Here is a 24,930-nt window from a genome sequence, read left to right as displayed (position 1 = left end):
GGTAGATAAGTGCACTCAGCAGGTTCCGAAAATAGACAGCAAAATCATGCTACCTCTTAAGAAACCGCATTACATTCATAAGATTTTGGCAGAATTTTGCAGCCAAAAAGGTTCATCACCTACTGTCAATAGTATAGCGATGTAGGAAGCACAGCTCACACAGAAATCACTTTCAAACCAGGCAACTTTCTGTGGATCATACTCAGTGCAGTGCATCCACATAACCAGCTTTAACCCGTTGTGAAATCTGCATGAGGAAATCTTTTGTCCTCACATGAAACTCCCAATCACATGAATTCCATTTGAAATGACTAGATTTTGCTGAAACATAAGTTGCAAGTGCAACTTCTGTTTTCTTCCCTATTGTGACATCAGTGTAAAACTGCGTTTTGAAAAAAAAAAAATTGATTTTGTCAACTGGGAACTGATTGGATCATTGAATTGTGATTTGCTAATTGGTACGATTTCTTGCGAGTAGTTTCTGGAGGGGAAGTCATATTGCCCCGCCTGGTGCACACATCACCAGAGAAGAGAGGTCGTTGTGAGGAGGAAGGAAAGGCAATCCCAGAATGCACCAGGATGAAAAATGTCCTTAGAGATTATAATTGTACTCTCTTTCAGTGCCAATGTAAACTCTGATAATAGCTCAATCTAATTTAAAATTGACTATTTAGAGCTAACTAGAATATTGCGTTGTTAGCTTAGCAACATGCTAACATCAAGCTTTGAAATCAATTGAGTTGATTCAAACACTTCGCATAAGAAATCATATATTTTTGCTTTTAAACAGTGTTCTAATCTGTCACTTAAGAGGTTGGATAACAGTTAGAATTTTGCCTTGGTAGACAGCATGGAAGCTCATATGTTTTGAAACAGAGTTTAAGTGTGTGTGTGTTTGTAAGTGATCCCAACTGGGAGCTTTAATGTTTGGTTCCTGTGAAATGTTTGGAGTCAGAAGATAAAGGAAGTTTGATAAAATGACTAATGGTTTGTTTTCGTGACCTGTTGTTATTTTTCCAGAAGTGCATCTCTGTCTTGACTGACGCTCTGAGGTTCATTTGTATACTGCGACCTCTGCTCTCCATATATGCGGGGGAAAACAAAGTCTGTTTCATTTCAGACAGTGAGTAATAGGGTGAATATCATTAAAAAGGGACCTTTAATATATACATTTTATTACTTTACTCCTAAATGCATAACTTATGGATTTATGGCTGGAATAAACTCATTTGTGCGGTCTCACACAGTCAGACGCATTAGTTTTATTGAGAACAAAACACTTTTGAGGATAGCAGCCTCAGTGGATTTGATTTCATTTTCCTCTCCTTCATCTTAAACATCTAATCTCTTTTTAGCAGTCTTCATGCATAGTTTGCTGAAAAGACACTCTTTGCAAAGAAGAAACTCAGAAGATTTAGTCTGGGAGGAAGCCCACAGGACAGAAAATATCTCAAATGAGATATCTTTATTATCTTTATCCTAGACAGCAATGAGGTTAAATGAATATCAAATGGGGAAGTTTAAAGGTACAGTCACACAAAAGCATGTGAAATGATTTCGGACCCTGCAAAAACAGGATATGTCATGCTTTAGGATGTTTTGATAAATATATATATTAAGTTTTGAAGTTTGTATTCTTAATACTGAATATATATATTATTTAGATCTCTTGGTTAAACATCTATTATAATCTTATTTTGCGCCAGAACATTTGTGAGTTGCTGCCTAGGTTGAGCATTGCAAATCTTTTTGAGGTTACATTTCATTTTGGATGCTGATGTTGAAGGCAGTTGTACGTAGGCGTTAGACAGCCAGACTAGGTTTTGAAACAGAGCCATTATCTTTGTTTACATTGTGCGGCTCGCTGCTCCTGTCCATTCTTTGTTTTTCGACGATTGACTTTGCTCACCGCTTAATCAGACATCCCGTAATCCAGGGCCAGCCGTGGTTAATGAGAAACCACATGGAATGTAGCTCAATGAAACTTTCCACTTTATTCAGTTTATTCACATTCTTTTTCATGTTGTCCGCAGCTTAGTGTTTCATCACCTCGGCCTTCAAGACAGCCTTTTTAATAGGACGCAATGGCTGCTGTGCGCTTTTTTAGGGGATACTTTTGTGATTAAAGCACAACCTGGAAGAAAAGGAGATTTCAAGTGCACTCATTGCTCCATCTAGCAACACCTTGTGTCTTAAATTTTTGAACAGAGGAATATGAGTAAGGGAGGAAGGAGATTTTCCAAATATTTTCCATGGTAGAGTTGCTAGTGCGCTCTTGATCTCCTGAGCCCAATCAGTCATGGAACAGAGAGCACTCCGCCTGTCAGACTGAGTCCTAGGCAGCCGTATATACATACAAACGTCAGTTCTCTTTAGTCGAGTGGGACTGAAGCCAGTCCCTTGTGATGCAGTAATGCTGTCAATAATGCTGACCTATTGACATGTGCCAATGAGAGAAGAATTGTGATTATCTTTCCATGTCTTCATTAGTATTTCTGTCTTGCGGAGATCAGAATGCTAAATGCTCTTTCAGATTTTAAGCTGTCAGTCTTCAATTCAACAACTCACATCTGTACCAAAGGTCTGCACCAATGACCTGCACAAATACATGAAGACCGCTCTCAAAACACATAATCATAACTTCCCGAAGTATAACTATCATTTACATTGAACTAGAGGCCAGAAAATCCCAAAATACTTCAGGCGAAATCAAAGAAGTGTAATGTCATTTCAAACTAAATCTGACCAAATCATAGTTTGTTCAGAGTTTGTTACAGTGGTTCAAAACAACTCACCAGCTTCACCTTCTTTGATGTGAATGTCTTTTCACCTCTGCACCATACACACAATAGGAATGTGCATCTCCGTAACTGAGGCCAATGCGATACACATCTCAATGTACAGCCAACGATACGATACACTCAAGATACATATGAAGTAGCTTGCGATGCGATACCTATTACGATGCAGTGTGAGTCAATTTCGATTCGATTCAATACAATGCGATTCTATGCAATGGGGAAAAAAAATATGATGCTATTCAATTCAATATGGTACAGATAGTTCACTTTTATTTCTTTGGTTCAGACAAACAGCAAATCATAAACTAAGTGCCTTCTGACTTTTAACGACTCTGTCTCTGTAGTTTTGTGATGCGTCATAGTCGCAGCAGTGGTGATGAGAGAACACACTTGAGAAACAGATTAGAGCGGAGAAATCAATCTACAAATATTGGTCATAAATTATTGGTCACTGTCTAAATAATAAAAGTATAGTGCATCTACTAATAATTATATATAAATAAATCAGTTTTTACTGATGCAAATATGTTAGAAACAATGCATTGTGATACAAATGCCAAATTGTACCCAATGCACACTTTTTTTAAATCGATGCATCATTAAATCATTGCATCGTTAACTTTTATGCAGATGCACCGATGCAAATCGGTGAATCTTTCCATCTCTAACATATAAATCTCTAAACAGAATCTTGACTGTCCAAAATATAATAATCATTTACATTTAAGTAGGGGCCCCATGCTATATCTAGAGACCAGAAAATACCCTTAGCAACAACCCAGAAGGGCCTAGCAACAAGAAAAGTAAGACTGATTACCTCCTGACTAACTGCTAGTTGGACAAACTAGTTCTTATAACACAAAGTCTTAACATAGTGGCTATGTTTATGCAACTGGCCCCTGAACCACTTAGAAACCACCTGTCAGTGCCATATCAACTGCCTAGCAACATCTTAATAACCACATAGACCAAACTAGCAATGCCTTAACAACCACCCAAGGGTGCGTTTCCCAAAAGCAACTATGGTCTCAAGTTCCTTCATTAGAAATAGAGTTCAACAGAACTTGCGACCATATCTAACAATGCTTTTGGGAAACTTCCTTGAAACCACCTTACAACGTCTTACCAGCCACCCAGAGCACCGTAGAAAAAGCATAACACCACCTTAGAAACCAATTAGTGATATCTTTACAACCTCCCAGAACATTCTAGCAAAAGCTTAGCACCACATTAAGGAGCACCTAGAACTCCTTTGAAATCATCTAGCAACATCTTACCAGCCACCCATAACATTCTATAGCACGCTAATCTACGCTGAACTCTGGACTGCTTTGACGTGGAAGTCCTTTGAGGTTCATTTCATCATTCAGTCCATCGAGGTCAAACACGAGTAAAAAAACATGAGTACACTGGAGTGCCGAAATTTGCAGTGAATATATCATGGGTCTTTAGTAACCATCCAGAACAGCCTAGAACAACCCAGAACACCCTAGAAACCGCATAGCAATGCCCTTGCAACTGTCCAGCTAGAAAACCCTATCAAACAAAATAGCATGCACTCACATCCCACCAAAACATCATAGCAACCCCATATCAACCTTCTAAACCGTTTCGAACACTTTGGCAATTGCATAGTAACACCCTGGCAACCACTGGCACTGTTGCAACACTGTAACACCACTCCCAAATTCTTTTTTGACATATTAATGAAATCTAGAATGAATGGATGGTTGAGGGAATTCACAAATAAACTCGAAGCAAACCCAGCATTCCCGATCACATTTCCTCAGCGGCGTTGCGAGCGTGTGCTTTCACAGATGAGAAATTGAAACAAAATCCTCGGCCCCCTAACCCCCCACGTCCCCTAGTCACATCTGGAGTCAATCAACAACCCAAAATAGAAAAGACACCAAGCGATAAGAGGCTGCTTTCGCTCACTGCCTCATAGATACATGTGTCTCAAATTAGTGCCACTTCCTGTTTTAGTGGTTTATTAACAGAAATATATATTTTGGTGCCAGTACTAATTCAAGGAAGTTTTGGAGCGGTTTGTACGGTGAAGTTGGGTTATTGGCGCTAGACCGGCATGAAGGTTTTATTACCGTCATGATGGTTTGCTTGGCTCAAAGCCACAGAAGAAATCAGTATCCGTGTGTGTGTATGAGTGCGTGTGTGTGTGTGCGTCAGCCACCCAAGTGTGTTATTGCGGAGCACAGACTTATCAAATTCCACCGTTTTAAAGAGAAGTCTGGTTTAATTCCCCCGGTGTGAGACAGCAAGCCGTCTCAGCAGAAAGAGAGATGGAAAGCTTGTGTGTGTGAAAGAGAGAGAAAGCGTTTTGTGCTCTGCATGGTTGGAGATTGTTCAAGGCCGCTGAGTTCTGATGGCATTCAGAGGCCAGGGGCCTGATGTTGTGGTGCTTTTTTAAAGGTGATCATATCCTTTAGGGAAATCCTCTTGAAGCTGTTCCAGAACAAATCTGTCCTCAGAGCCGATAATGTTGTGAAAGCAGTGAAATTCGGTTCCCTTTTTGTCAGTCTAGCCAGGTGTGGTTATCTTCAGCCTGCACCCTGTTTAGTAATTTTCTCACTTGCTTGACACTGTTCCTCTTAGCTTGTTTTGTGTTTTAGACGGCTCAAAGCACGCTTTTACATCCCGTCTTACATTAAGGCTATTAAGAAGACAGGCCCTCAGCTGTGTTCATTCATGTAATCTTGAGTTTATGCTTACATTCTGCCCTAAACCACTCACAGCTTATTACACTCTCACATTAAGCTTCAATTTGACGCGATTTGCATTCAAAGGCACTCTTTTCGTGAGCTTAGGTTTGACATGCAGCTATATAGAAGTTCATCTGAGTTCCAGTGAGTGCAGCCAAGTGCTAAAGCTGTGCTGGAGTAAATCTGATGAAAAGGTGCCATATTTCACCTCAGGATCAAAAGAGTTTTTTTAGTAGCATCTATCTATCTATCTATCTATCTATCTATCTATCTATCTATCTATCTATCTATCTATCTATCTATCTATCTATCTATCATTAGCATGTTATTTGGTAACACTTTATTTCGATAGTCCACTTTAGACATTGTACTAACAGTAAGTAACTTTGCAACTACATGTCAACTAGCAGTCATTAGAGTATTAGTAGACTGTCTGCTTAATATCTTCTAACACTTTATTTTGATGGGTCCACAACACACAACATACTGACTATGAGAAACTTTGCAAGTATATGTCAACTTATTCTACTAACCCTAAACCTACCCTACTGAGAGTTAGTAGACATATAGTTGCAAATTAATGAGAATTAGTTGACATGTAGTTACAAAGTTGCTTATAGTTAGTAGAATGTCTAAAGTGGACTATCGAAATAAAGTGTAACCTGTTATTTTATAACCTTCATCAGAAGTGCATTAAGTGAATCTCAACTTTAGAATCTGCAGCAAGTATCTTATTCTTACCAAGGCTGCATTTATTTTATAAATACAGTAAAGCATACTCTGAAATATTATGACAATTTTCTTTTTTAATATTTTTTTAAAATCTTAAAGATTCTAACATTTTGAACAGTAGTGTGTGTGTGTGTGTGTGTGTGTATAAAATGTTGTATTTTAGGGTTACAATTTACAATTGCCCCTGACTTCAGTTACTTTTAACCAGTAACTTACAGATAAAATAAATAGATGTTTTATTTTAAAGGCACCAAAAGCTACCTTATATAGTTTATTTTCTATCTATAAATGTATCAATTTATTTATTCATTCAAATATTCTTAACTACATGAAATGCAGAGAGAGAATTTTAATGAGTATATGTTAAGTATCTAGCTCTTGCTTGTTTGTGGCTGAAAAAATTGTCTCTCCTAATTTACAGTTTAAATCATATTTATTTAATTTTAAATTTTAGAGCAGTAATGAGAATTTGGAATGGAAAATATGCTTAATTGCAATAGGAAGAAAATTGAAAAAAATAATAATAAGATGGGCCACTAAAATTCCAGTAAAGTGCTAATTCGAAGTTCATGCAAACCATGACCTGGTTTAGGCTAGATGTGGTGAGTTGTCCAATCTCCTAGTGCTTTGTTTATCCTCGCTGTGATTGTGTTGTGCGTTGTGTGGGCACGCAGTGCGCTGAGGCCAGTCTTATGGAATGTCACATCGAGCGTGACAACAGGGAGGGTAGAGAGACAGAAAAGAAATGATTGTTTCCAAGGTTTACAGAGTTTGTTAATGGGACTCAAGAGAGCATTTATGGTCAGACACACATGGACTGTACTCTACTGCGACTCCAGGACTCGAGACGAAATCACTGCCCCACAGCTAGAACCAGACAGCAGTGAGGTTTATTTGAGTTTACTGTAACTAAGACAAACGTGTCTTTGAAGAAAAGACACCACATGCCTCTCACAGCTAAATAAAATAAACAGAGAGAACACAGCTTTATGCATAAAGTCTTTCCAATTTTTTGTCTCATGCTCCGCAAGGCTGCATTTATTTGATTAAAAATACAGTTAAAACAGTAATATTGTGAAATATTTCTACAGTTTAAAAGAACTGTTAATATATTTTAAAATGTAATTTATTCTTGTGATGCAAAGCTGAATTTTTCAGCAGCCATTAGTCATACGTTGCATCAGAAATAATTATAATATTCAGAATTAATTCTTAATTATTATTAGTACTCAATTTTGAATGATGGTTCTTGTATGACAATGCTGAAAAAACAATTCTCTCTCTCTCTCTCTCTCTCTCTCTCTCTCTCTCTCTATATATATATATATATATATATATATATATATATATATATATATAGTAACATTATAGCTATCTTTAGTGCCACTTTTGATCAATTTAATGTGTCCCTGCATAATAAGCAATCAAGCATTTCAAAACATGTGCATGGTTGTGTATCAACAGTTTCCACAAAAATATGAAGTGGCAAAAAATGTTTTAACATTTATAATATTAAGAAAGGTTTCTTGAGCAGCAAATCAGCATATTACAATGATTTCTGAAGGGTTGTGTAAGACTGGAGTAATGATGCTGAAAATTCAGCTTTTCCATTTTAAAACATTCAAATAAAAAAAACAGCTTTTTAAACTGTAATACTATTTCACGATATTACTGTTTTTACTGTATTTTTGATTAAATGAATGCACCCTTGGTGAACACAAGAAACTTCTTAGAACATGAAAAAAATCATAATTATTCCAAACATTTTTAGTTAAACAGTTTTACACAGTTTAACACAGTCTGCCAAATTTCCTAGAATAAGTAAAATCTCCATCAGGAATTGAATGGAATGTTGAAAAGTGCTTTATTCCCCTTGGACCAGAGGGAAGCGACCTGCCACAGCTCTCTCTTTTAACATCTGCCTGTTTTGGGCAAAACAGGACATTCTTCGCCTTACACCTCTACCAATGAGAAGAGTGAGTGCATCTTGCATTACCTTAAATGAGCGTGTGAAGGATGTGAGGGTTTTTTCAGGAAGCAGGTTAGGCTGTTATCGGCACCTGAGGAGGCACAACGGGTCGGTGAGATTTGTGTCTCGCTGAGAGCACTCTTAGCATAAGCACAGCTTAATTGATGTCTTAATTGAGAAAATGCTGTCATGAAAAATCAATACGAGTTCATCATAGAAATCAGATGTACCTTGCTGGTGAAATGCCTTATGGGTAACGCTGCAGAGCCGAAATGGATTTCCTTCTCTCTTTAGGTTCATCTGTGGCATGTGTGCTACAAGATATGTTGAACGCCATCCAAATGAGTTCAGCAGACATGTTCAGCTCAAAGCAAATTTTTGCAGTCAACCTCACTGACACCAATTAGAGTCGTATATAGATCACTGCCGACTGTTCTCCGATGCCCGGGATGAACCAGGTGCTTTTGTTCCTTGCAGGCATTTGCTTTGATCTCTTATGAAAAGTTTTTTATGAGTAACTTGAAAGAGTTGATGAGTCTGTTATCATATGATTAAGTAAAAGTTTTGATTGCTAACAACTTCATATATTTTTCAGTGGTTTAAAAAATAGAATGATTTCTTTAGTGTTTCATTAAAATGTATAATTGTAGATTTTTTTTTTGTGTGTGTGTTAATTATTGAATACATTTCATTTTCGGTTATTTTCAGAACACTTTTTATATATATTTGAGTTTATATGCAAGAAGAAAGTAGGAATTGACTTTTTCCACACACATTTGCATGTATATCTAAAAGTATTTTATGGAACATATGTTTATTTTAACCATACTGCTCACAATAATATGACATAAAGCCATAAAGTATCTATATTTATTCACAGACACACTGTTTTCCTTTGTGCTTTAGATTTTTTATTTGTACTTTTCTTTGTACTGATCTTTTAGCGTTGTATTTAGGCCTCGGGGCTTGACGTCTCTTGGGGCGTTAAACAGTTCCAAGGAGTGAAATGTAAAATCAGTTCACTTCAGCTTTTTGCATGTATGTTTTACATAAACTTACCGCATGATAAAGCAATTGCTTTTTGGATATAAGCCTTTTTTTTGATGTCCTTGGAATGTCTCCGGTGACATGTGATCCCTACAGGTGAGACTCTCTTCAAAGGCCCCGTCAAGACAGGCCATTCCAGATAAGGATGATTATGGCAGCTCATCCCGAAATGAATTCCAAAGGTCAAGTGTCCTGAGAACTGCCTCCACAACTACAGAGGAAAAAATGCAATGAAAACCTTCACTGTTGATATCAAGTCATTCAGATTCAGATTAGTCACAGTGTCTGAGCACTGCAGCACAGGATGTTTTGCTCTACAGCCAGGGAAGTTAAGACGGTATGAAATCAGCCGTGAGGACGTTCCACTCCAAACGGCTAATAAAGTGCAGCCAAGGTGTCGATTCAACTCATGCATTAAAATCATATAGATCAGATCCCTTTCAGATCTAAGAGAAGACACAAACACACACACACACACACACACACATGGACCTGTTTGTGCCGTACGGATTGCTCAGAGTTTCAAATACACATGCCTTATTCATTGGTCATAAAATAATAATCAAGGTATGAGCTGGAAATTGGAGTATTTATTGAGTTACTTTCCAGTTAGCCGCATTTAGCGTTTATCGTCTCCACTAGCCGAAGGGATGATGCTCGCATTGCAGTTCTTCTCTCGTGTCGGAATATTAATCTAACCAGTAATTCCTTTGATAAAGTTACGCTTTCAAAATTCTCCATTTAAGGCTCAGGGGGGCCGTTTTTGAATACCAATGAAGCAGTGCTTCCTAAATTGAAACAAAACAAAGGAATGAAATGAGAAACGGATAGAAGCCGTGCATGGGGTTGGGGTTTGCAGTTAATCACAGAGCGTTCGGATGTAGATGAGGTTTGTGTGCCTTTGTCAGGCAAAGGTGAGGGTGACCGTGTGTTTCAGGGGGGTTTAGAGACAATGAAAACAATTCTTTTTGATTTATGGGTAGAGAGAGACACTCTCCAGAGAGGGTGGAGGAGAAAGGTCTCTCTAAAATTAGAGCAGGTATTATGTGCTGTGTTATAGCTTTATCACACACCCTCATGGTGCGGAATAACTCTGTTAATCAAACCGAGTGTCATGTCACACCGCCACGGCAGGTCTGCTCCACATACGCAGATGTGCATCCTGACCTGGAATGTTTCCTTGTTTTGGGCAAGGAGGATTATAATACCTGAAGAGACAAATATCCGTTAGCATTCCTATTCATCTCAATGGCTGCTGCAATGCGCTGCAAAAAAGCATTAAAAAGACTGTAAATACATGGTATATTTGCTGCTTTGATTTAGCTTATATATTCTGGTTTCTTTTTTTTACATATATATTTTTTTACATTTTTTTGGTGAACAATTAATCCATGCACATACAAGTTTATTTACTGAAAATAAATTTAGTTTGTCTTGATAATCTTTAATCAAAATCTGAACATTTGCTACCGCTCTGGAATGGCATTCCTTCTCTGATGACGTCAGTTTGATAGCTTGGGCATTGGCTTGGGCAGAATATGCTTTACCACGCCCCTCCAACCATATGTTATATTACATTATATTATTCATCCATTCTGTATTGCTATATTATATTATATTTTTAATATTATGATGCATGAAGAAATCACTGTGTGATTTAGCCTATAGAGTGATGTTATATGTCCCTAAAATTCAAGATATCAGGGCAAAAATGCCCCTGTATGGGTTTTTGTTTCATATTTATATTATAATAGTTAAGCAATGTCACATGAGCAACGAGTGCTGTTTTTGTCCTGAATAGCATGAATGCAATTGTGATATTTTTGCATACAACAGTTTTATTAATAAGTTAATAATTTATTTTAGACACATGTTTTTGCTCACTTTTGCCAATGAAAATATTATCTATAAAGCCACAGCAAAACTGTTGTGCATCATTTTTAGATGAATGCCCATTTAATACCCATTTAAAACCTCATTAATCTCACTGCATTATTTATGCGATTTAAAATTGCAGTGTAAATGCATTCATGCCACCTCTGTGGTGCAATAAATGGTCTATAAATACCAATTCAATTTCAGCAACTGAAACAAAAATCATGGCAATTGTAGCCTGTAAGTTTGTGTAATATATTCTGTGCTAAGTCAAGTACAATATTTCTTTCTAGAGCTACTTTTTGCAATGCTTATTTGATGAAAAACAGTGGATGACCGATCAGAATCAAGGACTGGAACTAACAATATAATATAATATAATATATCCCTGATTTGAGACCTTTGGGTTCACATTGACGGCAGACTGGACAAACAACACTGAGGCTCTTCACAAAATCTCAGGTTTTTCTCAGGTGTATGTAGCTGCACATGTTCTTTCAGTCTGTTGACGTGACTACCTTGTTCTACACTGTAGTGAGCTGGGGCTCTGGGAGTAATGCTGGAGATGAACAAGCTCATCAAGAAAGCAGACTTTTTCACTGGAGAGGAACGGAAGCATCTGGAGGTTGTAGAGGAGAGGAGAATGTTGTCTAAGCTGCTGGACAACATCATGGACAGCACTCTCCACCTCCTCCATGACATGCCTGTAGGAATGAACAGCATGTTCAGAAGGAGGCTGATTCAGCTGTGCAACAGAAAGCACTACAGGAAGCCAATCATAGACATAATTCATCAACCATGTGCAGAGGCACCATTGACCTTTAGAGAATTAGGACCTTGCTCTCACTTGTTCTTGGGCACAACATGAAAAGTCTTTAAACACATGCATGCAGTTGAAGGTTCTGTACAGTTAATGCTACTTCTGGCTTTCACAAATATTCTGGTTATGACACATGCACAATAGATGCCTCTGTGCAAACTCTGTTAGAAAATGTTTATTCTTCTATAAAAGTTACTTTGAGCATTATCTGTAATTATTATACGTCTGCCAGGCGAACAAACACACACACAGACTGATGCTGTAACTAACAGAGTCTCCTGCTATCTCTGTCAGTGTCCTGTGAGGGGCTTTTAGAGCTCATGATATAGAGATATAGAGACATATTTCATATTTTAAATGCATGCCTACTGTATCTGTGTATGTAAAACTCCTACTCTGCTTGTTGAGGGCCATATTTCTCTCAGCTTGCCGGTGTGTTTCATGGCCTGTTTAAAACAAAAAGCCTTTTTCTCAAATTCACAGTGTTCATATTATTGCTAATTTTCCTCATTTTAATAGTCGTGAGTGTACTGCAGCAGTGTGCTCTGGAGTTCTAGTTAAATGAATACTGATGAATGAAGTTTTATCACACTAATCATTACTGCTCTCCTGAAGTGTTGGTTTGAGTGTTCTCACAAGCAGAAATGTAAACTCGCACCACAGATTTGCTCATAATAGTGAGCAAATTCTCAGCTTTTGGCATTAGTGTTACATGTGCCTTCTAACTTTAATTCAAGCTGTGAACTTCACAGAAGTTAATGTAGTTTAATGAAGAGCGCTTTCTCATGAAATACCTTGCATCTGTGCTTGACTGTTTGCAGATACAGAATGCTGATGATGTTCTGATCACACCCTTGGAGAGATTCCGGAAAGAGCAGATCGGAGCAGCCAAGGTAAGTCATCCTATATCACTTTAGACAATAACCAAAAAATACTCTGGTATTTGGTCTAGGTACCAATGAGGCTAAAATATGCTACTGACTTATTTATGCTTGTGTGTGTGTGTTTGGAAACGTGTTTGTGTTTAGACATGACAAATTTTGTTTGGAATATATTCTGCTAAAATCTGCTACTGGGTTGTTTATGATTTAAATTATTCCTTAGAAGGTTTTTGCTGTTAGCATGTTTTGATGGATATAATAAATACCTGAAGATACTAATATTTTATGAATGTTTAGCCATTACAAGAGTGCCTTAATACCTAAAAAGTACCTAAAAGTGCATGTTTGCCCTGCCATTTATTATTTAAAGTATCTTAGAATACCAAGTAAATACCGTAGTATATGAATACGGTACATCAAAACACTGTTACTACTGTGTGTTTATGATTTAAATGATTCCTTTTCACTGTTAGCATGATATATTAAGTACCTGAAGATAGTAATATTTTATGAATGTTCAGCTATTACAAGTCTGCCTTCATACAACCAAAAGGAAGGAGCTTAGTACTACCACAAACTTTTTGCTGGTACTGAATTAGCAATTACTAATTTCTATGGTAGTGCATATATTGAGAGCTATGGTAATACCATCTCAAATACTTCTCAAAAGTGTTATGAACAGCTTTTCTTGTTTTAAATTATGAATGGTGCTTTCAGTGTGCTGTATTGTGTAGGTCATCAGGTCACTTCCAATTTTTGCATCTAGCAAAATAACTGACTGTAGCATTGTTTGTTGACGAAACAAATCTGTGAACTTATATTATGGTATTTTATGCTTTAGTTCAGTCAAACAATTAAATACAGTGGCTTTAAAATAGTGATTAAGCGAGATATATTGTGTGGAAAAGCATAAATATACCATGTTCTTAAAAACATTTGGTAACACTTTATTTTAGGGTCTCTTAACTAGTTGCTTATTAGCATGCATATTACTACAATATTAGCCATTTATTAAGCACATACTAATAGATCCCTAATCCTACCCAATAATTAAACTTAACAACTACCTTACTAACTATTAATAAGCAGCCAATTAGGAATTTATTGAGGGAAAAGTCATAGTTAATAGTGAATAAGTGTTCCCTATTCTAAAGTGTTACCAAACATTTTTATTGTATGTTTTAATGCAGGTACTGTGGTGGTACCACAGTACCTGCGTAAAATAATGAAATCATATAAGAAATGCTATGATTTGCACCTAGACACAAAGATACTTCAAAGATACTACACAGCATGGCAAACATGGTAATTGAATTGGCACTTTTTAGTTAGTGGTATGAAGGAACTCTTGTAACGGCTAAACATTCATAAAATATTATCATCTTCAGGCATTTAATAGTAATACATTCAAACCATGCTAACAGAAAACACCTTATAAGGAATATTTTAAATCATAAACAACGTCGTGGCATATTTTGGTGGAATATAGTCCAAACAAAACTTGTCCACAGTCTAAACACAAACACATCTCCAAACACACACACTTGGCTGCATCGCTGTAAGGTAGAAACGCATTATACATTAAAATAAGCAACATCAAAATGTCCAGAAGTTTGAGCCCCTTGGGGTCTGAAAGATCACACACACATATTCAGTCACACATGTACAACTGCACTCAGTCCGAAATAAATATATACCTATACACTCAAACACACACGCTGAGTGTCTTCCTTGGGGCGAGTGTTAGGTTCACTCATCTGTTCATAACCCAAGCCCTCTGATTTATATTCCTACCTCAAAGCTACTTTTGATTTATTTTGCATGAAAAGGCTTTGTGCGTGTGGCTTGTGCTTTGTGGTAGGTTCACTTGCAGGACCAGAGGACCAGTATTCTCTCTGCTTTTGAGCGGATGGGTGGACACAATGCAAGCAGAGATGGATTCTCATAAATTGAGATCAACCGGTGTGGTGTTGTGGAGCTCGCTCTTACTTTTCAGTACAAAAAGAAAACTTGCAAAAGAGGGTATTTAAAGGGTAGTTTACCCCAAAATATCAGTTCTGTCATTATTTCCTCTGCATATGATTTTCTTTTCTTTTCAAAATGAAAAATTTAGTAGAATATTGATGCTCTTCCATAAAATGGGCTTAATTTATGAAATAAGTAGAATGTGTAAATCCTGTGTAAATTATAAAATTGTTGTTTGTGCATAATTATGGAAAGGAATGATTTTAGAAACAAAATCTTTTCTGCTCATTTTTCATGAATTCACGTTGTTCACTGCAAATCTTCACCTGTGGCAAAGCTTTACATATGTATGCGAATAATACTTTGTGCCAGGATTAATATCACTAAGGTCAAACCCTTCCGATTGTGGTGCTGCAGCTTTGATTATACAGTAGTGCAAATGAGATTTGAGAGCTAATGAGAAAATCCTCTCTCACACACACACACACAAAGCTGTTTTCAGAATATATACTTATATGCATGCTTTTTTATATGTCTTTTTATTGCACTGTTGTATATCTCACTCTGTTTTTGTAAACTAAACAACATTCACCTCAACCTCTCTCTGCAGAAAATGCACTTTTCACAGTCATCACCCAAGTCTCTTTCTTCACTCTTTTATCTCCTTTTCAACCACTTGCTTTTAATAGCTTATACTTTCTCCTCGACTATAAACATACTCTAAATGTGGAGAATGGATTGAACACTAGCTGTGGAGTCAGGAGCCTTACTAAAGGATTATGGGAATGTGGAGGATCGGCCGGCTGCCAGACCTCCTTCTTGCTCAAATTTAGTGTTCAGAGGGTGGTTGGGAGGTATAGACGTCCTTATTAGGGAATTACAGCCTCGCTGCAGCTCCAGCTGGTTAACGGAGTGAGGTCAGTGGCCGATAAAAGGGCCGCTCAAGCCCAAAGCCTGAACAATTTATTTCCTGTTGGCCAAACACCTCAGCACGTCACAGGCACAAGGTTTTTACTATGGGAGAGCAATTACGTATGGGTCGTCAGAGCTCAGAATCACAAGCTGTGGAACTTTAAAGGAACATGAGGACAGGTTTTGTAGAATTGTACTGTTCGCCCTTCTCCATGTTCAGTTACAATGAATGTATATTGTTTTTGCTGTTTTAAAACAAATACTCAAAATATTGGTATTTAGTTTTGTTTTTCACATTTGTCTTATTCACTTTTCCCTTCCTCTGCAAATGTCACTGGCACAAACAGAAGTTAATGATCTCAGCTAATGGTATTAAGACTGGCGTGTGTAATTCCCTGTGAGCCACGTCTCATAAAACTGGCCCCACAGGTCATCAAATCAGCATATCAGCTCAATAACGTATAAATAAATAAAGCTGTGCCCTCAAACTGGACCACAAACCTAACATATGTCGATACATTTAGTGCCAACAGTATTATCTAGTTCACTGAACTAAAAACTACAGAAAGCATTTCTTACCTTGGCCATGAAAACACGTTTGCATAGTTTATTGATAATAAAAAATGTAACTTGCCAATTTGGCCATAGAAACCAGCTGGGTCATTCTACAAAACATTTGTGTATCTCATATACATATCTTTTACAATGACTAGCTAGTGCCAACTTTTTTGTCCGTGCCCTTTTACTGTGTTTACTTTCTTTATTAGGTGAATATTAACGTTTGACATTTTGATTACTAAACAAAATTATGGAAATTAATTCTAGTATTTAAGTAAAGTCAAAATTATTCATATAACCCTTTTCACAGTGTGCATTGTTTAAAAGTAGCTTTACAGAAAATCCTGTTGATGTTTATAATATTGTAATATCTTCATGACTTGTAGATTAAGCAGATTTTTAGCAGATTAGAGCTAAGTGCAACTAGATCTCTCTCATCTTGTTCTCGCTATATATTTTTCACCGGGAAAAATATGTGAAGTTGTGTTCACAGATTATTTGTCAACCCTGTTACCATACGTTTGTGTAGTACATCGCATTTAAATTCTCTAATAAACACCTTTAACTTTCATGACCTCACGCACTAAATAATTAAAGTCAGATATGTAAAACATAAAACTGTCAACCGTTACCTTCCTTTAACCCTCAAAACATCACCTTTAAATTCTCATTCTAAAAGCACCTTTTAGTTTCATGACCTCATGCACAAAACAATTAAAGTCAAATATGTAAAACATAAAACTGTCAACCCTGTTACCTTCCTTTAACCCTCAAAACATTACATTTAAATTCTCATTCTGAAACCTTTAGTTTCATGACCTCATGCACAAAACAATTAAAGTCAAATACGTAAAACATAAAACTGTCAACCCTGTTACCTTCCTTTAACCCTCAAAACAACACATTTAAATTCTCATTCTAAAATGCACCATTTAGTTTCAAGCACCAAACTTGTAAAATGAAATAGATAAAACATAAATACAGTGGCCGAGAGAGCTCAACACGCTGCAAATAGAAAAAAACACCTGCAAATTAAGAAAATAACTTCATCAATTTGACAACACGCGCTGCAAATGCTCACAACACAATCAAATAAAGAAACGCACTGCAAATAGAAAAAAAACACCTGCAAATTAAGAAAATAACTTCATCAATTTGACAACACGCGCTGCAAATGCTCACAACACAACTAAAAGAAACACACTGCAAATAAAATTCTTTATTTGGTTGTGTTGTGAGCATTTGCAGCACGTTTCTTTATTTGTTTGCGTTGTGAGCATTTGCACCACCTGCTGTCAATCTGATGAAGACGTTTTCTTGATTTACTGGTGCTTTTTCTATTTGCATGTGTTTTCTGAAGTTGCAGTGCGTTGAGCTCTCTCGGCCACCATACATAAAACTGTCAACCCTGTTTACTTCCTAATGTATTAATTTAGCTTGATATGGCAAAATTCCATTTTTGTATTTGATAGAATTTAATATCTCACACAAAATGTGCTTTAAAAACTACCTCACAAACTTTAAAAAGCCCCCGTTTGCCCAACAGCAGTTAGATCATCATGACCTACAGAGAAATATGGAGTAATGATGGATGTGGGCCCATGGTTTTCTGTCACAGTGACGGCTGGAGATACGAGGCACGTGTGAAGCCACCTCTGGACTGACGGTGGCTGGAGCAGGTGGCAGAAGGCAGGGGGTGAATGAACATCTGCCCTGACCGGGACTTTGCTAATGAAACATGCCGTTATGAGATTGACTAAGTGGTTAGGCAGACAGAAGACCACAAATGAGATGCATCTTCTAAAAAGTTCCTATATATAGTTAGATATGTTACGACGGAGGCTTCTTTTGATTCACAGCACGTAAAAGTAGTTTGAAAGAAGTGAAGGACGAGAAGTGTTGATTATGTGGAAATGTGTGTGTGTTTGTTTTGCGTCGACATGTACGATCATGTTTATGACATGCCTTGGTTGGAAGAACAAGAGTAAAAAATTTTGAGGTTGTAGTCACACTTCAAGATTTCATACCTTCAGGGCATCAGTGTGGCACTTTGTGTGTAGCTGCATGTAGGTGTGTTTTCAGTTTCATTTGTGAGGTTCCTTTTCAGTTAGGATTCTATTTTACAAGGTACAAAGTGAAAAAAGGTGGCTCACTGAGATTGTGGATGTACAGTATTCAGTTGTGTGTGTATCTCTGAGACCTTGCATTTTCAGCCGGGCAGGTCGAGCTAACCCTGGTCAAAGACAGAGCTGAGGCTTTGTTTATGTCCTTATACCACTCAGAAATTCACAGACAAGACCTCACTTACACAAAAACTCGCACCGTCACTCTCGACACACTCCCACTTCCCTAGACCAGCGCATATCTGATGACATTCAAGGTAACCGTGAAACTCGGAACATTGTGCAAACATGCAGTTACTGAAAGAAGTACATTGTGAACAGTGAACAACTGGGTAATCATGAGCAAGAATTACACCATCTGTACTTTGTTCACAGACTTCAGAAACTGATACTGTAGATGCACGTCCTTTCGTTCGTAACGGTTTATTTGATTAAATTTTGAATTTAAGCAACCAGTGTGGTTTTAGATGTCTACCATCTACAGTTCAGTAGATCAGTTTTTATCCATACTTTTCGATGAAAAACTTTGGTAACGCTTTATTTTAAGGTGTCCTTCTTACACATCTTACATGTACTTACTATTATAATAACAATAAATTACACATACTGTAATTACATGCAAGTTAACCCTAAGCCAAACCCTAATCCTAACCCTAACCATATAGTAAGTTAATTAATAGTAGTCAGTACTTAAATGTATAATTACACTGTAACAAGGACACCCTTAGAATAAAGTAACCAACTTTTCAAAATAAATGAATATCAAAAAGTGTACTGGACTTTTTAAAACAAGATTTTGGGTTAAAATTTATATGTAGGGATATACTCAGTTTACCATTACTGAATTTAATTTTCAACACTTTTCACAATTTTTAAACACCTTTTGTTTGAAGTGTTTTTTTAATTCAGTAAACATCAACCTTTTTGATGAAAGTCACTTTTTATTGATATTGGTATTAAAATGTATTAAATTATAAATCATGCACTATGGTAAAAGCGTATTGATGCCATAACCAGTGCTGGGTAGTAACTTTTTACTTGTAATACGAATTAAAAATGTAGTATTTGTAATTAGATTATAATACATTTTAAAATGCTTATAATCAGATTACAGTTCGTTTTTATGGATTACTGTACATGATTGCAAATTGGCAGATTACACAATGGCAATAAATTATTCATAATTTATTGATTCCCTAATTCTTCTTTTTTCTTTTTGTTAAATGATTCTTTCTAAACAATTTTACTGTGTGTCATATCGTTTAGCATTGAATATTCACAATATACAATGACCATGTAATTAATTTGCGATACATGCTTCTGAATTTGGGGATAAAAACATCCTCTCATTAAATTATACCATGTATGAGACAAATTATTAATCAATAATCATGTCCTTGTAATCATATTTGTGTGCAAAAGAAACTTAACTTCACCTGGAAGCTGAAATGTAGGCAGATTCACGTATTTCCCTTCTGCCTGAATTGCAATTTTAAACCATGACTTCAACAATTCTAAAATAATGTTACAATCAAGACTCACGGTGCTTATCACAGTATATTCTGGGATTGCATAATCCATAAAGGATACATGCAATGCTGTCTACTTTTTGGAACAGGTCTATGATGCCTTACAATGTTGTCTAGGTAGGCAACTTTGGAACTCAGTTAATGATATCTGGCTGGACAGAAATACAGAGATGCCTGTTGTATCTGAAGTGTTGCTGTCAGGCCTTTCACTGGTTTTAAAATTCACGATGAACGGTCTGCATCCAGGTCATCTGGGCAGTGCCGCTGAAGGCCTGTCTAATCTAGGGCACTTCCTGTCTGGTGCAGAGTACAGTACAGTGTGTTTTTGAATAACTCTTCTCTACAGGAGGTGGACAGATTCAAAGATTACTGCAAACCTTCATCAGAATAAGAGCTGTGAGAGGAGCTTCTCGCCTCCAGAAATAGTTTCAAAATAAGAGGTGGGAAGTTGACCTTATGTGCTTGGCAGAAAATAATAGCTTTTATATCTAAGGTTGATCAAACATTGAAGGAAGAAGAATTCTCTTGTCTCTGCAACGCTTTTGTAAAACAAGAAGTGAAATGCGCTGTGGTTTGTTAGTATTCAGTTCTGTGATTATAGAGTCGTGTTGTTTGCATAATAATAATATTAAAAATGGCAGCTTAGTTACTATTGTGCTAAAGGTCTTTGAAAAAGTCATGATAATTTCTATAATAAGGTACCGTGCAGCTTCCTTGTGATCACAAATATTGTTTTTTTTAAAGTGCACACAGAAGCACACAGCAAGGTCTATAATATCTTGAGAAAGCAAGCCATTAGCATTCCCATTCATTTCAATGCCAATTGTTTAGCTGTTGCAATTTTAGGCTTTTAAGAGCCCTCTGAAAAACTGGAGACTGATGTAGGGGTGTGCCGTATCATACCATCTATGATAATACCGGTATAAATTTTTACATGATAAAAAAAAGTGTCATATCGCGATATCAACGATATAGCGACGCAATGACGTATTTACTAGGGATGCGCCGAAATTACTTGGCCGAAAATAAACAAAAAGACCAAATCAATTGTACTGAACAATGACGTGACATGATCAAATAGAGGCACGCACTAATGCAGCAAACATGACGGCAGTGTCGAAGCATTTAAAACTGTCCGAGAAAGACGCAAAAATCATTACAAGCACCGACAGCGAGAGACCGTTTAGTACTGCATTGCATGTCTCCGATGAGAAGAGGAAGGGGTGGTTGTTGCTGGTTACTGTATGATGATTAAAATAGCGAAATGGCCTTTAACAGTTAAAGACACTGCAGAACATTATGTTTTCTAATACATGCATGAATTGCATTCAAACAGCGCTGCAGGAGCTCGTGACGCTGTCTTGTTAGCCATGGTTCAAAGTCCAAAATGCGAGGGAAATCTGCGCTGAAACTGTGTCACTGGTCAGCTGCTCAGTAACACTTTTATGAATTTTTACAAGGCATCTGACAATGTGATACGTGCATCTTCCCAAATTAGTAATGAGAATAATTTATAAATCTAAATTTGCTGTCAACCAACAAAAAGAAGCACTGAGGACTTCCTGCGGGTTTCCGTCAAAATAAAAGCTCCATCAACATTCATAAATGTTAGTATTGTAATTTTACTGTTGTTCTGTTAAATAAAATTAAAAAGACAATAATAACGATAATAATTACAACAGCTCTATTAATACATTTATTATAACTTTCACACAGTGTTCAAATTGGGATCTGTAATATTTTCTAATATTTGAAAAGAATTCCCTTCTGCTCAGCAAGGCTGCATTTATTTGCATGAAGGGGGTCTCAAAAATGGCCACACAATATTATTTTACTATTAATTTTAAGTTAAATTGTGCTTTGTTGGTATAATGTCTGCTAGTTAAAGGTGCTGTATGTAGGATTGACACCTAGCGGTTGAACTAGGTATTGCAGTCCAAATTTAAAATATTGGAGACGGTTTATTTCACCCGGCCCTCCTCCTCAGACTTGAGGCACACGCAGGTTGCCAGATTAACAACACCAACAGAAACGAGCGCACATGACGATGAATACAATTAAATACGCTGTGTTTTCGGCCAACTGGCAACCTGGGGTGCCGAAATACAATTGGGTAAACTGGCAGTGGGCGGGTTTCACAAACCATAACAAACACAGACATTCCGGGCCGGAATGGACATTTTCAAAAGAGATTAACTGACTGTAGCATTGCTTTTCAGATAAACAAGCATATTAACTTAATATGTTTGCAGATATTTAAGAAACATGCAATGCTATTTTTATGCTTTAGTAGAGTCAAAATCCTACATACAGCACCTTTAAAATGTTAAAAAGTATTTTTAAGTTGTTGTTTTGTATTAGTGTACAATGTTTTAAAATAATAATTTATTCCACGTAGTGTCCATTTCATTCATTTAACATTTAATATTGGAGGCATTCAAGTTATTTGACACATTTGAACAATAGTTACTTTCCCTGGTAATTGGTTACTTTTATAATGATGTAACTCAGTTACTACTTGTGAGAAGTAACTAGTAACTATAACTAATTACTTTTTTTAAAGTAACTTGCCCAACACTGGTCACTACTATTGCACTATAATGCTGCTTCTGCCAGCTCATGACAATAGTTCTGAAGTTCTGAACACCCCCTGTGTGACATTGTTCCCAAAACAGGAAGTCCCATCCCAAAGTAACACCATTCATTGTGCCAGATGTTTGCATGATTAATATAAAACACAGTGTCAGTGTTTCCAAATGGCATATTAATAGCAGTTCTGCACCACGAGTTTTGATAAAATATTAATGCAACACTTTAGTATAGGGACCAGTTCTCACAATTAACTAGTTGCTTATTAGCGTGCCTATTATAAACATATTAGCTGTTTATTAGTTACTTACAAAGCACACATTCTGCATAACCATATTCTACTTCCCTAATACTACCCAATATCTAAACTTAACAACTACCTTACTAACTATGAATAAGCAGCAAATTAGAGTTTGAGGCAAAAGTCGTAGTTATTTGTTTATTAATAGCAAGAATTGGACCTTAAAATAAAGTGTGACCAATATTAAAATTGCACTTTAGCTTAAATATGTTGAAACCCTGACTTGGAATATGGATTTGATTTATTTGAAATATTGTTTTGATTGCCTATACAGTCAAAACCTATTTATTTCATCTGCTGATATAAAATCCACACGATTTCGACTATTTTATTTCTTTGTTTATTGAACTGTTATATACTATGTTAATTAATTATGCTGCATCCTTTATGCACGTTTATTTTTGTGTTTTTCTTTGGTTTTTATGTTGTAGCCTGCTAGAAAGGTGAGAGCATGCTTTGAGTGCCATCAAAATAGCTCAAGTCGAAGTGCTGCTTCTTAATTATCATCGCCGGACTCATTTAATTAACCATTTGTCCAATTAACCATGTGACAATTTGCCGAAAAAAGAGCTGTTTTTTCAAGAGCACTGCATTACACCAGTTGAGCTTCAGATGTTTTCCACTGACTGCTCATGTAATGTCCCTCCTGCTCTTATCAGGTAACAGAGGACTGATTAGACCTTAATGAGTTTAATTGAAGTGTTGTGTGAAGATGCTGAGGATGTTACGGCTCATTATGATCCTCAGCTCTCTAGAGAGCAGCACAGGACGAAGACAGCAACATCTACCTCCATCCTCATTCTTCTCTTCTCTTCTCTTCATCTATGATTTTATCTCTAGATATTATCTCTTTTAGTCTTCTCATGTTTCATCTTGTCCTCTCCTCAGCAGTTTTTCAAATAACCTTTACCAACCGTGGAAACTTTTCATTCCACAAAAGGTTCTTTACAGCGGAAAAAGGTTCTTTAGATTATTAAGATGTACTTCACACTACAACAACAACAACAACAAAAATGGTTCTCATAAGAACTGTTCACTGAAAGGTTCTTTTGGGAACCAAAGCTGGTTCTTCTATGGCATCACTGTGAAAACTCCCTTTTGGAACCTTTATTTTTAAAGAGTTCTCTCACATTGTCTATTCTTATCTCTCTTCTCTTCTCCAATTTCAGCTCTTTTCTCTTGTCTTCTCTCATCTTGTGTTGTATCCTCTACTATTTTCTTGCCTTTCTCTTGTGTTTGGCTCATCCCTTCTTTCTTTTCTCATCTCATCTTAGTTTGTCTCCTCTCCTCTGATCTTGTCTCTTCGCTCGTCTTCTCTCTTCTCCTTGTCTCGTGTTGTTTTCACTTCTTATCTCATCTCAGTTTCTTTTCTCTTATCCTCTCATTTTGTATCAAATCCGCTTCTCTGTTTTTCTCATCTCATCCCATCTCCTCTGTTCTTCTTCTTGTCTCTTCTCATCTAAGTTTGTTTCTTCTTTGACTTTTATCTTGTCTCATCACTTTTTTTGTCTCCTCTCCTCTCATGTCTCAATTTGTCTGTTTTCTTCTCTCATCTGGTCATATCTTGTCTTTTCTCATCTCATCTCGTCATCACTTTTCTCATCTCATTTTCTCTACTCGATTTTCTCTAGTTTTTTGTCTCATCTTGTATTCTTGTCTCCTTCACTCGTATTGTCCTTTCCTCTCATCTTGTCTCAGTCCTTTCGCTCTCTTCTCTCCTCTTCTGGTACTTAGTAAGTTGATCCCATCATATTTATTCGATGAACTCATATCAGTGTAATAAACAATGGCAGGACATTCCATCACAGTTGTTTAGATTTGGCACCAAGCTCGGAAATTTGAATATTGGCTAATGTCTTCTAAAAACAGAAGAGAAAAAGAATAAAGAGTAAGAGCCTGGGCTGTTTGTGCAGTGCACCCCTGGGGTGTTGGTTTGTTTCCCCTTGGAGCTGTCAGCATCTGAGGCAGTGATCGTTCAAAATCGGTGCCATCAGCTCGTCTGGCCAGGTGGCTCCACACGCTCCAGGATTCTCTGTGAGTATGTGTGTGTGTGCGCTCATGCACATATGTTTGTCTGCCTGGCTTTTTTGTCACTCTGTGGGGGGTCT

General features: G+C 36.9%; 1 protein-coding gene across 4 annotated transcripts in view; it reads left to right on the top strand.

The window, feature by feature from the left end:
- LOC131524270 (rho GTPase-activating protein 42) overlaps nt 1-24,930 on the top strand; it is a 109,362-nt gene that overhangs the window by 52,871 nt on the left and 31,561 nt on the right. For all 4 annotated transcript variants that reach the window (XM_058751231.1, XM_058751233.1, XM_058751232.1 and 1 more), the window contains exon 4: nt 12,786-12,857. In XM_058751231.1, coding sequence (XP_058607214.1) covers nt 12,786-12,857 — 72 coding nt within the window. The remainder of the gene's footprint in view (nt 1-12,785; nt 12,858-24,930) is intronic.

Source organism: Onychostoma macrolepis, chromosome 18, assembly GCF_012432095.1.
Source record: "Onychostoma macrolepis isolate SWU-2019 chromosome 18, ASM1243209v1, whole genome shotgun sequence".
Classification (NCBI taxonomy): Eukaryota; Metazoa; Chordata; class Actinopteri; order Cypriniformes; family Cyprinidae; genus Onychostoma; species Onychostoma macrolepis.
This window is presented reverse-complemented; position numbering and strand designations above follow the sequence as displayed.